The sequence below is a fragment of the Paroedura picta genome, chromosome 13 (genome assembly GCF_049243985.1).
Source record: "Paroedura picta isolate Pp20150507F chromosome 13, Ppicta_v3.0, whole genome shotgun sequence".
Lineage (NCBI taxonomy): Eukaryota > Metazoa > Chordata > Lepidosauria > Squamata > Gekkonidae > Paroedura > Paroedura picta.
In genome coordinates, this window is record NC_135381.1 from 20,382,361 (window position 1) to 20,396,749 (window position 14,389).

At 45.3% G+C, this 14,389-nt stretch overlaps 1 protein-coding gene across 1 annotated transcript in view; it reads left to right on the forward strand.

The window, feature by feature from the left end:
* The first annotated feature begins 852 nt into the window (after nucleotides 1–852).
* Nucleotides 853–14,389, forward strand: part of SLC6A14 (solute carrier family 6 member 14) — a 49,028-nt gene continuing 35,491 nt past the window's right edge. Inside the window, exon 1 of the mRNA XM_077308536.1 lies at nucleotides 853–994. Within this exon, the coding sequence (XP_077164651.1) occupies nucleotides 884–994 (111 nt within the window). The 5' untranslated portion in view covers nucleotides 853–883. The remainder of the gene's footprint in view (nucleotides 995–14,389) is intronic.

The window sequence follows — 14,389 nt, forward strand, 5'->3', positions numbered from 1 at the left end:
TTTACTCTGCTTGTGGGTTCTACCTGCCCGTGGGGCAAATGCACACAGCACTCTCTGCAGACTGGGACAGGGAGGGTGGTAGAGACAGAGACTACTTTGCCTTCCCTCCCTGAAGGGCACCTGCAGGGTACAAGGGCAAAATCTTGCTTATGTCCCCACCCACAAAGGCAACTGCTGCAAGGGAGAGCAGATGACAATAGTTTGGTACGGAAGTCCTTTGAATGGTTTTCCTTACCATGGGGGGTGGGTGGATGGGTGGGTGGAGGGTTGGGGGGGAGACCAAATAGACTGATGATAGTAATTCTTAAAGGTTTGATTCACACCTGGAGAGTTAGGAGGCAATATCCAGTCTTTCTCAAGAAATCATTGGGCGATTTCATTGTTTGCTCTGCTTGAGGTAGTGAATGAGGTCAACGCAATGTCACAAAGCCAAAAGCCAGCTCAGCTCCCCAAAAAAGCTAGCCAGAAGGAGGAATGGAGATGAATTAAACCCACTGAATGGGGTGGCTGTTAGGTGCCAGCCAGCAGGCCAGGGGAGGGAGGCATGGTCTTCAAGTAATTCCCCCTCCTCACAGGAAACTTCAGCTCTTGATGAAAACCATCAAACTGCAACCAGCGTAAAACAACCTGAGCTCTGGATTTGGCAGCAGTCACATAATCCACTTATTTGGGGGGGGAATAAAACAATAAATTATCAGGTGGGTGTTTCAAAGGGAAAACAGCAATGGGCAGTTGGTAAGCCAGGCACTAAGTTGAGCCTCCCTCCCAAGCCAGACCACAGGGCCTTGAATAAAATTACCCAGAATCCTTTGCCCCGGCCCTCTCCCCCTCCCTTTCACCTGTCAACCAGGTCTTTGGCAGCAGTGTGAATGCCCCTCATGAGATGGGGCTCCTGGAATTGCTGTGGCACCTCAGCCTTAGAGACTGGGCAGAGAAGTCGGGGAAGGCTCTCCAGGATGGTGTGAGTGCGCTAGCTCCACGAAGCCAAACCAAAGTAGGTGCTTCATTTGTATCCTAATGCTCTGCTGTCTCCTCCTGCCCATCAGAAAGCAGCCGGGGCTGGCCTGTAATTAAGAGGGTAGGGCTGAGGAGAGAGGCAAACACGCACTTCCTACTCTTTCCCTGGGCAAAACAAACCGAGAGCCACTCACAAATCAGGTGCTGAAATCACGGTGGAGTGCACTGTGGTCCATATGGTGAGGCTGACAGCTGGGTGCCAGAACGAGAGTCTCCATCTCTCTCTCTGAAGATGGATCTGAGCTACTAGGCCACCAAAACAAACACCTGTCGCATTGTCCAAGAGGACTCCTCTGCCCCTTTCATACATGGCTCATCAAAGTTACTGCTAGAAAATAACATAATTCTTTGACATCTCCAGTATGTTTGAGATAAGGCTGGTATGCACCTCTTTTCAACTCTGTGACTTCCCAAGAATGCTGTAGCACTTGCTATTTCTAAGAACTTTTGATCCAGAAGACAAAAAGCCCTTATCAGAGAAAGGCTTGGACATGAGCTGTCTCAGTAACCTTTAATCACAAGCCGGGGGAATGTTGTAGCTTCTTCTTGGCGTAGCCCTTGAGTTCCTTTCTTGCCTCTTGAGTGTGCTCAGCCATTAACTCTATGAGTGGAAGCTGCTTCTTGGAAGCTAAGGGGAATGTGATAGAGTCTAGATTTTACAGTACACTAAACTTATTAGCTTTATGGTGCCCAGGTGGAATAGCAGAAACTCAGGAGAAAGAAAAGCAGAGGGTGTGGACCAAAAGCATCTGCCACACCTTCTCTCTGTTCTCTCTCACTCTCTGTGTTGAAATTAGACATCACCCACACTGAATGCATATGGCATGCATTGATTTTAATGTGTTTATGTGCACAGGTCATGGATATTTCTGATGGGCTAAGCGGGGTGGAGGAGAAGTCCAGTACTGGTACAGAAATCACTTAAGGAAAAGGAAGTTGAAATGTCTTTTAAGTTTTTCCAACAATCGATCAAGTATCTGTTTACAAACTTTAGGCACTGGTGACATCACAAACCCATTGTGTTTACTTTTTATGGGGCTATCAGTGTGTCATCACAGTCTTCTTTCAGTTGTGTCTGCCCTTATATAGTTTGGTGTGGAACAACACATGCACATAGACAGAATGGGAAGGTGCATGGATCTGTGGCAATTCAGCTGGTTTGCATGAAGACAATCCAAGGTTCAGTCCCTGGCATTTCCAACTAGAGCAGGGGTAGTCAACCTGTGGTCCTCCAGATGTTCATGGACTACAATTCCCATGAGCCCCTGCCAGTATTTGCTGGCAGGGTCTCATGGGAATTGTAGTCCATGGACATCTGGAGGGCCACAGGTTGACTACCCCTGAACTAGAGGATAGCCAGGAGAGAATTTTATCTATATGAGACTCTGGAGAGCTCCAATATCAATCTTGTTTGGGGGTCCCCAGCCTTTTTTTTTTTTTTTTTTTTACCTTTTTGGAATCCTGACACAGTATGGTGGGCACAGCCACAATAGCTGCCACAAGGACCAAGGCAGTCATAGTATGGTGGCTGCAGATGGCTTTCAGGTATACCATAAGATTACTTGTGTCATGGTGCCAGCTGCTGCCAATAGCAAAGTAAAAAAAAAAATCTGCATGGTCAATCAAAACTCCAATGGCCATTAGCCCCACTTGGCCCCTCCCACTTTCTAAAAACATGTTGAGCAGCAGTAAAGGTGTTGGTGAGCACCATGATCTAGTGGACCAAGGTTATAAGATTAGGGGTTTAGTGGCCAGGTGCGTGCTTTGCATGCAAAAATGGGGGTAGAACACATGCCTGCCAACTGGCTTCCCCAACTGCAGGGTTTAAGGGCTGAACAAGACATGATGGCATCTGAAGCATGAATGCCAACACTATTTTAGAGGCGGACTGCAAAGGCCTAATACTGGCTGGGCTTGCAGTACAACAGTTCCAGTGAGATCTTGCCCAACACTCCTCAACTTTTCAAGAACCTAAACAGCTGCAAGCCCTCATGTCAGCATTTGAAAAGGCATGAGAGTGAACAAGACTGTGGGGTCCCGCCATGCTGCTTTATGACATTTTTAAATGGCTGGTTGCAGCAGTAAAACGACATTGGCTTCCAGAGATCAGGTCCAGGGCTACAGTCATTTCCAGGAAGCAAACCTGGAAAAGATTTTCCTCTGCCTAAGACCCTGGAGATCTGCTGCCATTGGTGTGGAAAAATCAAATCCTGCGCCGTCAATACCAGGCATTGAATGCGTTGGCCTCAGACGGGGATCAATCGAGAGCATGGCCATCTGATTAGTGTACCGCGTGCCCAATGCACCGCCAGATGCCCTGCGTGCCCTGCTAGAGGTGGCAGCGGCCTGGAGGCTACAGTTTCTGAGACTATTAGTCCTGGGGGACTTTAACGTCCATGCTGAGCTGCCATCCTCTAGAACCGAATATAGAATAGTACAGACGCACTGGGAAACCAATATGGCAATAAAAATATCCAAATTGGACTTATATAGAGTCGTCTCTCTTCAGTTTCAGTTGTTCTTTAATTCTTATTTCACACAAGTCCCGACGCGTTTCGCCTTACAGCTTTTTCAAGGGACGGTTTTTATATTTATGGACCAACTTCAACTTATTAAGAAATCTCTTGACAAAGTATAAGGTCATGCAATAGCTAAACTTAGCTTGTGGCGTTTCACTGCCTGGAAGCAGTGACGAGATGGCTCAAGCAGAGTCATCTAAAGCTCAATCCTTCAAAGACAGAGGTCCTGTGGCTGGGTAGGAAGGGCCCATGTGAGGAAGCACGCCTGTCTACCCTGGATGGTGTGCAGCTCTCTACGGCTCACTCTGCCTGGAATCTGGCCGTGATTCTGGACGCTTCCCTCACAATGGAAGCCCAGGTCACAAAGGTAGTGCGGCTGGCATTTTACCATCTCTGCCAAGCAAAGCTACTAGCACCCTACCTGGCCCTGGAACACCTAGCCACAGTGATCCATGCGACGGTCACTTCTAGATTGGACTTCTGTAACTCGCTCTATGCAGGCCTGCCCTTAGCCTTGACCTGGTTCAAAATGCAGCAGCCAGAATCCTCACAACAACACCGTGGAGATCCCACATCCGGTTCATTCTCCACCAACTGCAGTGGTTGCCAGTTGAATTCCGGATCAGACTAAAGGTTCTGGTAATTACCTTCAAGGCCATATGCGGCCAGGGCCCAGTGTAACTGAGGGACCACCTCCCTGCCTATGCCCCCCAAAGAGCTCTACGCTCCACCGCCACCAACTGGCTAAGGGTCCCTGGCACTAAAGAAGTCTGCCTGGCCTCAATCAGGGCCAGAGCATTCTCTGTTCTGGCCCCCACCTGGTGGAATGAGCTCCCGGAGGAGATCAGGGCCCTGACGGAGCTTAAACAGTTCTGCTGGGCCTGCAAAAAGGAGCTCCTCCACCAGGGATTTGGTTGAGACGAGGCACAACCAACAGCGACTGAAGTCCCTCCCAGAACTCCACCAGAGTGCTCTGGGCCTGTTTGCACTGTTGCATTGTTTACACTGTTTATATTGTTACAACTATCAGTTATTAATATTATTATATGGTTATTCATATGTTATAGATTGTTTCATGTATTGTTCGTATGTTCCATGTAAACCGCCCTGAGCCTCTGGGGAGGGTGGTATATAAATATGATTAGATAGGTAGACAGACAGACAGACAGACAGACAGACAGACAGACAGACAGACAGACAGACAGACAGACAGACAGACAGACAGACAGACAGATAGATAGATAGATAGATAGATAGGCCAGTACTCTAACTTAATCTAGGGCAGTTTCATATGTTTATATCCTGTTCTGTTTGTGCTCCCAGTGAGATTCCAAGATCAAACCTTTAACAATCAGATAGAGTGGAATGGCAGACTCTCCAGTATAGTGTCCATTATTCAACCAAAGCTAAGCATTTTAAAGTGTCAGATCCATGACATTGTGCCCAGTGACTACAACCCCACAGTTAAGCCTGGCTAAGTTCCCAGTGTTGGGATGGACTGACTTCTGACCATTCAAAAGCTAAACCTGTGCTCATATATCTGTCCAAATATAATCTATCAAGCGGATTTGGATCATAGCAATTCACACTTTATGTTGGCCTTTAGATACCAAATGTTAATGGCATGAAACCAGAACACAGTAGGGAGGGACCATCCTGATGGGACCTGACAGCATTGTCATTGTGGTTTCCTAGCAAGTCTGGCCTTGTAAGGTGCCTGGCTGAGAAATGGACCGCATGGGAGTCACATCTGAGTTGCTGAGAGCTCTTTTGAGGAAGGGCAGGGGTAGAATCATAGAATCATAGAGTTGGAAGGGATGTCCAGGGTTATCTAGTCCAAACCCCTGCACAATGTAGATCTGCAGTGGATGAAAGCACACCCAGCCCTACTATAGTCACCCTTCTGACTCAAAGTCCAGTCAACTTCCCAAAATATATTCTTACTAGGTTTTGAAGAAGGCATTTTGAGTGCTTCCTGCCCCAGGTCATTTTGAACTTTGTGGCTGATGTCAAAATGAAAATCCCCAGCAAAGCTTGAAGCAATCTGTGGTGACAGACCTCCCGTCCCACTCTGTAGGAAACGCCCCTTTGTGTTCTTGCTCCATCATCATTTTTGCGGGGCTCATGTTGTGGAAATTCCTGGTGACCTGAGTTCTTTGTCATCCAATCTCTCTCTTCTCAGCTGATGTACTTCCTGGTGCTGAATACCAGGAAGTGGCAACCGTTTCAAAAATAGTCTAGGTCCTCACTGATGTTTACAAGGGGAATTTTCTGCGGTCCGATTTGTATTCTCTTCATTCCTTTGCTTTTTCTTGGTTCATTGGAGGCAGTGTACTCCCTACCCCCAGCGTGGCATGAAGGACTTGGAGCCTAACCCAGGAAACACAGCATCTCAAAGGTGTGCTTGGAAGAAACTTTCCCCATTCCTTTATACAGCAGCAGATCAGATACCTACATTCAAGATCTGATGTCAGGTCCCTGCACAGAGCAGAATTGTAAATTCCCATGGGAGAAGTTGTCAAGCTCCCTCAGGGCTAAGATCAAGGCAAAACAGCTTCAGAGGGAACTAGCAGAAGATGTTCTGCCCTGACTCCAAACTTCTGGGCCTTTACCCGAAGCTCCCCCTCCTCTCCAGTCTGTTTCACATCCAGTCGAATGTATTTGATCAAGGATACAACTCAGGCTCCTAGTTTCCCACTCACTTTCCATGTGGGATTCTTGTTCCCACCACAACAGTCAGCTGACCCATACCGTCCTGGAGAGAGGGATTGTATAACCTCCAAAGAATGAAAGAAGCAAGGATTTGCTGAAATAGTTGCTCCGGTATTTACACATAAGATGTAAGTTTAAACATAGGTTTATTCTAATTGGTCCCACTCCTGCATTCATCAGACTTCCTATGTGCCACCTGAACACTCCAGTGTGCTTTCGTACAGTCAGGCTTCCACATCAGATGCATACGTGGCTTTCTTGTGTTGGGTTGGGTTGGGCTCCATGTGCGATTTTCTTATGTTTGTAAGTACTAGACACGGAAGTTTCTCTGTGTGTTTTGCACAGTTGCAGTCACTAAGTTTGTTAGCAGTCCTGCAAAAAAAAAAAAACAACCCCAAAGTTTTTGTGTGAATAAATAAAGCAAAACTGTAAGTCATTGTTGCACAGAAGTGATGAATTCTTGAATCCCATGCCACAAGGGCATTCCAATAAGAGTGCGTGTTCATCACTGGGTGATCTATTGGGATAAGGCACCCATTGACTAACATCTTGAGTTTCTACCACACATGGGCTGCCTTTGCTGGACAGGTTTGCACACTAAGACTATTGCAATGCAAGCTTGTCAAGTTCAGGCTGATTTCTGTTGCGTCTGTTGCGTCACCAGAAGAACAACTCCACACACCACACTAGCTAGAAGATAGACAGAACCACAGGTCTTCAGAAATGAAGGTTCCAAGTTCAAGGTTCCAAGTTCAAGCCCCAGCATCTCTAGTAAAAACAAAACAAAAACAAAACAGCTCACACAAATCAGCAGCTACTGACGAGGACCTTTCTTTGTCTGAGAGCCTGGAGGGAACGGAGGGATCAGACAGAGGGATCAGACTCTCAGTCAAATGCTTAAATCCAGCAAAGCTTGACTGGATTTAGATGTGCATCATTCTTTCCAGAGGACACTGAGGAGGACGTCACTAGATTTCAAGAGACCGGGGTAGTCAAACTGCGGCCCTCCAGATGTCCATGGACTACAATTCCCATGAGCCCCTGCCAGCGCTGGCAGGGGCTCATGGGAATTGTAGTCCATGGACATCTGGAGGGCCACAGTTTGACTGCCCCTGCTCTACTTGGAAGTAAGTGAGAACACAGCAATGGCCATTTTGTTTTCTGGAAGGATTTCTGTAGCTGTATGAATGAGAAGATATAATTTCACACTGAAACCGCTCGCAAAATTTGTGACTTTGGAACTGCTCATGTGGGAAACAGGCTGCCAAACCCTCCTTCCGTCCTCCAAACCCCATTCCCCTTAGTAGCATGTGTGGATTTCATGAGCCAGTCAAAAGCCTACAGTCAGTCTGTGATGTCACACCCCATTCCTGGTTGTCTTCCTATTCCCCCTGCATCTACCAGCGAGGGAGAAGGCTTATGCCTGGGAGATGAACAGCCCTTAGGAGTCAGACAATGCAAACGGAAGGCTTTCTTTGATTGAGTCAATCTATGTCATGTGGGCTCTTCCTCTTTTCTTACTGCCTCCAGTGTTTTCTAGCATTATTACCTTTCCCAGTGAGTTCTCTAATGATGTAACGAAGGTACAATAGCCTCAACTTAATCATTTTAGTTTCTAGGGAGAGTTCAGGCTTGATTTTTATCTAGAGCCTACTTATATTTTCTTTGTAATGATGACTTACAAGTAAACTTTCCGACACATGACTTTCAATGTACTTGGAAAGCTCTATAGATCTTTGTGCCAAGAATGAGCATTCCCAAGAAATGTGCCAATCAAAAGCTGTTATCACCTGGTCAGATTAAAAATTCTAAGGATCTTTGCATTACAGGCACCTCCTTCAGTTCCTAGGATTCTGGAATAGTGGGCAGCCAGCCAGTGTGACATCCTGGTTACAGTGCTGGAATATGTTCTGGGAGATCAAGGTTCAGTTCTCTACTCTGCCATGCTTGCCATCAAGCCCTCTCATCCTAGCCTACCTCACAGGGTTGTTGTGAGACTAAACAGAGGAGAAAAGAACTTTGGATGTCTGGTGGGCAGAAAGGAGGGGTATAAATAAAGTAATGATTGTAGGCAGTGGTGAATTGAGGGAAATTTTCTTCTCAGGATAAGTCCAGTGTAATAATGCAACAATATTAAAACAGCAGCTGAACCATACAGCTCACAGACAAAATTGTAGAATTGGGTTTATGGCCCATCTAGCTAAACTTCCTGATCAGTACAGAAAAGATTAAACTAGAGCACTGTCAACAGATGGAAGCCCATCTCTTAAAGGCCACTAGCAAGAGAGAGCCACCCACATGCTAGGAAATGGTCCCATAATTAGGGTTGCCAACCTCCAGGTGGGGCCTGGAATTCTCCCAGAATTGCAATTGATCTCCATATTACAGAGATCAGTTCCCATACAGAAAACAGGAGCTTTGGAATAGACAGGCTCCACCTGTAAATCTCCAGAAATCTCCCAACCCAGAGATGGCAACCTTAGTTCTATGGTTGAACAGCCAGCATCATTGGGACTTTTCTTCTGATAATACACAGAAATCTATCCTCTTTTTAAACCCCTTAGATAAAGTCCATTGAAATCTAACCTCTCCCCCCAGTAAATCTGAATATGTTTTGTTCAAGAATGCAGGACAGCTTGTTTATCACCATCCTTGCAGCTGCTTTGCATTGTAGGATCAGGAGCCAAAAGTGGCAAACAGCCCAACCTTCTGCATGTATGCACAGAAAGCCAATCCAGTTTAATTCAATAGGGTTTCTTTCCTTGGAAATGTGCAAAAGACTGCCACTGCAGAACCTTTACATGTGCAACTCCTTAAATTGCTTTTGAGTTTCTCTTGACTTTTATCTCCTTTATCTGTTTGGAGGAGAGATTGCAAAGAGGAGTATTTGCAATTAGCAAGGCATTTTGGCCAGTGGAAGGCTTCACGTTGTGTAGCAAGCCTAGCTAAACCAAGAGCCACTTTGTGTTCTATGCATGAAAGCACCTTTGCAAACACCTGACACCTGCAGCCCACCACACAGAACAGAGTGCCTCTGGCCTCCTATCCCACCACACTCTCTAGATCTGTGTGTGAACAGGCCTTCCAGAGCCTGGAAGCATCCAACCAAAGTTAAACAGGTGCAGTATGGTCCTTTGTTAGGGCAGCAGAACAGGGGTACTCCATCAAAGAGCAGAGTGTAAATTCCTGTGGGGTAACTGTGTTCCATCCAAACCAGAGTTATATTCTGAAATCAACAGGCTTAGAACTTCTGTTTAGGACTTCGCTGTTGGTCTGTTGCAGGGACGAAAAACAAGGGAAATAAGGCAACCAAAAAGACTTACAGATGCATAGAAACACACTTTTATGAGTTTGCTTTGCAGAATCTAGGTATTTAGTTATTCAGTTTTTATACCCCCTTTCCAAAAGGCTCATGCGTTATTTTTTGAAAACTGAACACAAGTAGATAAATCAACGCACAGTAAGGATGGTTCCTAGAAAGCAAGCAAGCAAGAAGAAGGAAAAGACAAAGAGGAAGCAATTCCTGACCAATTTCAGTGGGCCTCTCGATGTTTTTAAAAGATATGGTTCTATCAGTTGCTGCTTTCAAAAACAATTTGTATTTTGACTCAAGTGACCCAAAAACGAAACAAAAAATTGTTTTGGCTGCTCTAGCCTGATCTTACAAGGTTTGAAGCCATAAGTGGACCAAGTTGGGAAGAGAAAAACTGAGAGCATGCACAAGACATTATACAGTGGCCAAACAACAGCCTTGCTGGTGTACTGTTAGCAGCTCTTCGATCAGTGAAGTCCGGAAGCTCATTACTGTTGGTAGGAATGTAAGACAGAAATAGTTTCAGCTTAAAGCTGCCTTCCAAAAGGATGGGCCTCAGGGTATAGGCCAGAAATTTGATCCTTGTATCTCTCAACTTTCCAGACAGATTGGATTCAAGGTGCTGGTAATTTAAACCATTTCTACAGCTCATCCATGGTTATTGCAAGCCCACTGCTTTGACAGTTGTGGTCTTTCCCCAGATGCTGGAATTCTTCATGTGAGAAGCATGTGATAGGCTGCATGTACATGCATAAATGTGTACTGGCTTTGCCCAACATTCTGCACATGATAGATGGAATGTGTAGACCAACCCTTATAGAAATTGGCTAACATGGACACATTCTGCTGGAGGAGAACCATCCTAGGATTCAGAAAACGTACTGGATTTATTAAAATAGTGAAGTGATGTTCATACTCTTGTATTGGGCTACTTAACTGGCCCTGTAAGGTGCCTGGCTGAGAAATGGACCGCATGGGAGTCACATCTGAGTTGCTGAGAGCTCTTTTGAGGAAGGGCAGGGGTAGAATCACAGAATCATAGAGTTGGAAGGGATGTCCAGGGTTAACTTCACATATAGCTAAAATAGCATTACAGGTGCATTAAAAAGATACAATCATCAACTCTGGTCCTACTTAAAGTAATCAACTTTACTCATGAACTCTATTACAATACAGAGACAATGCAGTACCTCTTTTGTTTTTTTAGCAAGGGCTAAAAAAGGGATAAAAAAAGGCTTAAGTGCATTCTCCCCACACCTTTACTCTCTGTATGACTAGGCACCAAACTAGACATGATGATGATATCACGCCTATGGTCAGGACTCTGCCACAATTTTAAAGTGATTTTAAAAAGCTGTGAGGGCACACATTGGATAAAGCACTTTCATTGTGCCTTAGCCGTTGGATTGCGGAACATGAAACTCTACTTATTAAGTGCATTGAAAGTGCATTATCTAATGTGTTTGGAATGGTTGAGGCTGCAGCATGGCGGACTGCAGCACTCCTTTCCCACCCACCCACCCACCCACCCAACCAGCAGCTGTTTTGGCACTTGAAGAGTCACAAAGAAGGAGGAGAACAAGACCACTGTGCTAGGGGCCTCATTGGCAGCATTTTAAACTCATGTAACGGTGGTGTCATCCTTGTAGACACCATCACAACCATCTTGGCTCTAAGAGATAGCAAGAAAGCATGGAGTGCAGAAAAGAAATTTATTGAAAAGATAATTGTAGCTCCCACCGTTATTTATTTAGGGAAAGTTTATGCCACCTCTCCAGGAATCTGTTCAAATAAGCCCGTTGGAGCAGAAGCAAAACAGCCATCCTGCATGTTAATGCAGGCATCTATTGGGATGAACATGATCTTGGAATACTATATTAGGTGCTGCCTGCATGACAGTTGGGAGCTGGGGACATTACTGGAGATGCCATCCTCCAGGTGGGAACTGCACACCCCTGGGATTATAGATTATCTCCAGACTATAGAGATCATTGGACTCACCTGAAGGTTTCTTCTCTTCAGTGAGGTGAAGTCATCCACTTCTCACCCAAGGGATGACGGAAGGCCAGGTCTGTGCATCAAATTCCAGACATATGATTGTCCACGCACAGCAGACAAAGAAACAAAAGAAGAAGATCAAGAAGGAGCACACGACAGAAGGTGCTCCGAGACAGATGGGATGAAAACAACGAAAACGACCACAGTCTGACATGGGTCAAGGAACACAGCAGGGCTTGGGCAAGACTGGAAGGTCAGGCTCTGGTCAGCAAATAGGTGGCTGCAGAAATTTGCATATTCAGCCCGACCTACCTACCTGAGCAAGCAGGGGTGTGACCTAACCACCTTGGATGATTTTGCCCCATTGAAGAGAAGAAACCTTCAGATGAGTCCAAAGTTTTGTTCGCCGGAGAAAACGGCTGTTTTGAAAGGTGGACTTCATTATACCCAGCTGAAGTCCCTCTTCTCCCCCAAACTCCACCATCCTCCCTCAAGTCTCCAGGAATTTCCCAACCCTAGATGCCAAAGCCAATGCCAGGTTCAAATGTTACTTCTTCCAAGTCCTTTTAACTCTAAAAAGTTAGCCTTTCAGAAAATTGGTGATGACCTTGCTAAAATATACTCTAGACACAAGAATAATATCTATGGATAAAGAGTTTTACAAGTGTTGACTTTTAATGCTTTCCCTTCCACTGTTTTTCTAATATATAAAAGAAAACATACCCTAACTTTTGTATGTATATATGCACTTACATAGAGCCTCTTGTGGCGCAGAGTGGTAAGGCAGCAGCTGTGCAGTCTGAAGCTCTGCCCATGAGGCTGGGGGGGTAAACCGAGGTCGGTAAAATGAGTACCCAGCTTGCTGGGGGGTAAACGGTAATGACTGGGGAAGGCACTGGCAAACCACCCCGTATTGAGTCTGCCATGAAAACGCTGGAGGGCGTCACCCCAAGGGTCAGACATGACCCGGTGCTTGCACAGGGGATACCTTTACCTTTACCTATGCACTTACATATCTTTGCAGGGGGGGCCCCTCTTTCAGTATGCTCCTTTCTTTACTTACTTCCTCAGGCTATATATATTATGTTCTTTTATAAGGGTGGCCCTTGTAAAAGATAATTGCAAATCCTTAATAAATCACTGCTTATTCATTAAAATCCCACTTATTTATTAGAATAAATATATTTGGAATTCTGCCACAAAATACACCCAATAAAACCATCTTCTAAATGAGTCATACAATATAGTAAAAACCTCAAAATAAGATACTTAAAACAAATGCTTGGCAGGGACCTATTCCACACCGGAGGTGCTGCACCACACTGCCGCCGGGTTCCGATCCTGGGCTGATCACCCCGATCTGGGTTTCAGATGCAGGAACATCCCCCACCCCCACCCCTGTATTCATCCTGCCCTGGATTTATGCCTCTGACGAGACAGGCAGCAAGATTCCACTGTGCAGCAGAGCCAGCTGGGGCTTATCTTTGTATTCTTAAAAATAAAAAGAAATGCCGAGGTCGCTCCACTGCACTGTGCAGTATGGAGGAGACACCTGGGGCATTTTTGTCCCTTCTAGTACAAGATACTCGCAGCTGCAGGTGGCAAGGAGCTGGGCCAGGATGGCCTGACTGTTACCTTCCCAATGGCCCAGGCCTGGGGCAAAAAAGGGAATGTGGAATTATCCGTATTTCCTTGCTGCGGGGCAAATGAGGTCCTGAGCCAGGCCAGGCCTGACCCGGCAATGACATCATGTTGACCTGGGAATTTGCCCCGCCACTGGACATGCGGTGAGTCAGGGCAAATTCCCAGTGTGGAAAAGGTCAGGGAGAAAGGGGGGAAAGTCAAACCAGGTTTCTAATAGAAGCTCTCTTGTGCTGAATCTGAAAGGCTAGGAGAAGAAATAAGTTTTGGCTGTCCACCTGAAGGTTGCTAGTTGTATTATGCTTTCCAGCTCATCTTGGAGCTCTCACAAAAAATTTCTGTCACAAGTTGCCACCCAATGAACCTTCAGTGACATTGGCCCACATGGAAGATTTCACCCGATGACCTCAACATAAATTCTTTCAGCACTTTCTGAAAGAGATGGTGTAACAAGTACAATCTGACTATCTGTTCTCTGCCCGGAAAGATATGATACAGTCATGTGAAGGAGGAAATTTGTCACCATTTCAAATGTCTTGCTTTTTGTACACTGCCTCAAGAGTGCTTTTCTCAAGTGACATCAAAAATGTGATTTGAATAAATACAATCCTTTCCTTCTCCACTTAGGAATGGATTTCTGTAACAAAACAAAACAGAACACTGGCTGAATCAACATTTGGTTAAGCTTTTAACTTTCATTACATACCTCTTTCGTGATAATTTGATCACGTATTCTGGGAATCTAGGACCCAGACACTTACATCCATGGGTGGAATTGTATGCAACACAGACTTTGTAATCTTAAAAATCTGATTGTTCTTCTGGGTACATATTTTGCCCGATGTCACTCTGCATCATGGAACTAGTAGCTGCTCAACAACTGAGTCTTTCTCCATTATTCCTAATTTATTATTATTATTAATATTATTATTAATAATAATAATAATTGGATTTATTTCCCGCCACTCCCCGTAGGCTCGTGGCGAGTCACAACAGTCCTATCCCCATTAAAATACCCATTAAAAGACTTTAAAAACAATCCTAACATGGCGGAAGCTCTCATTATTCCCACCCCTGCTATCAGGGGTGGGAATAATGAGATTTTCTGAATCTTCTTGGGGGTATACATTTTGGAAAAGATGCAACATGAGTAGTTTTTCCAGAATGAACTAACTGATATTGGCATAGA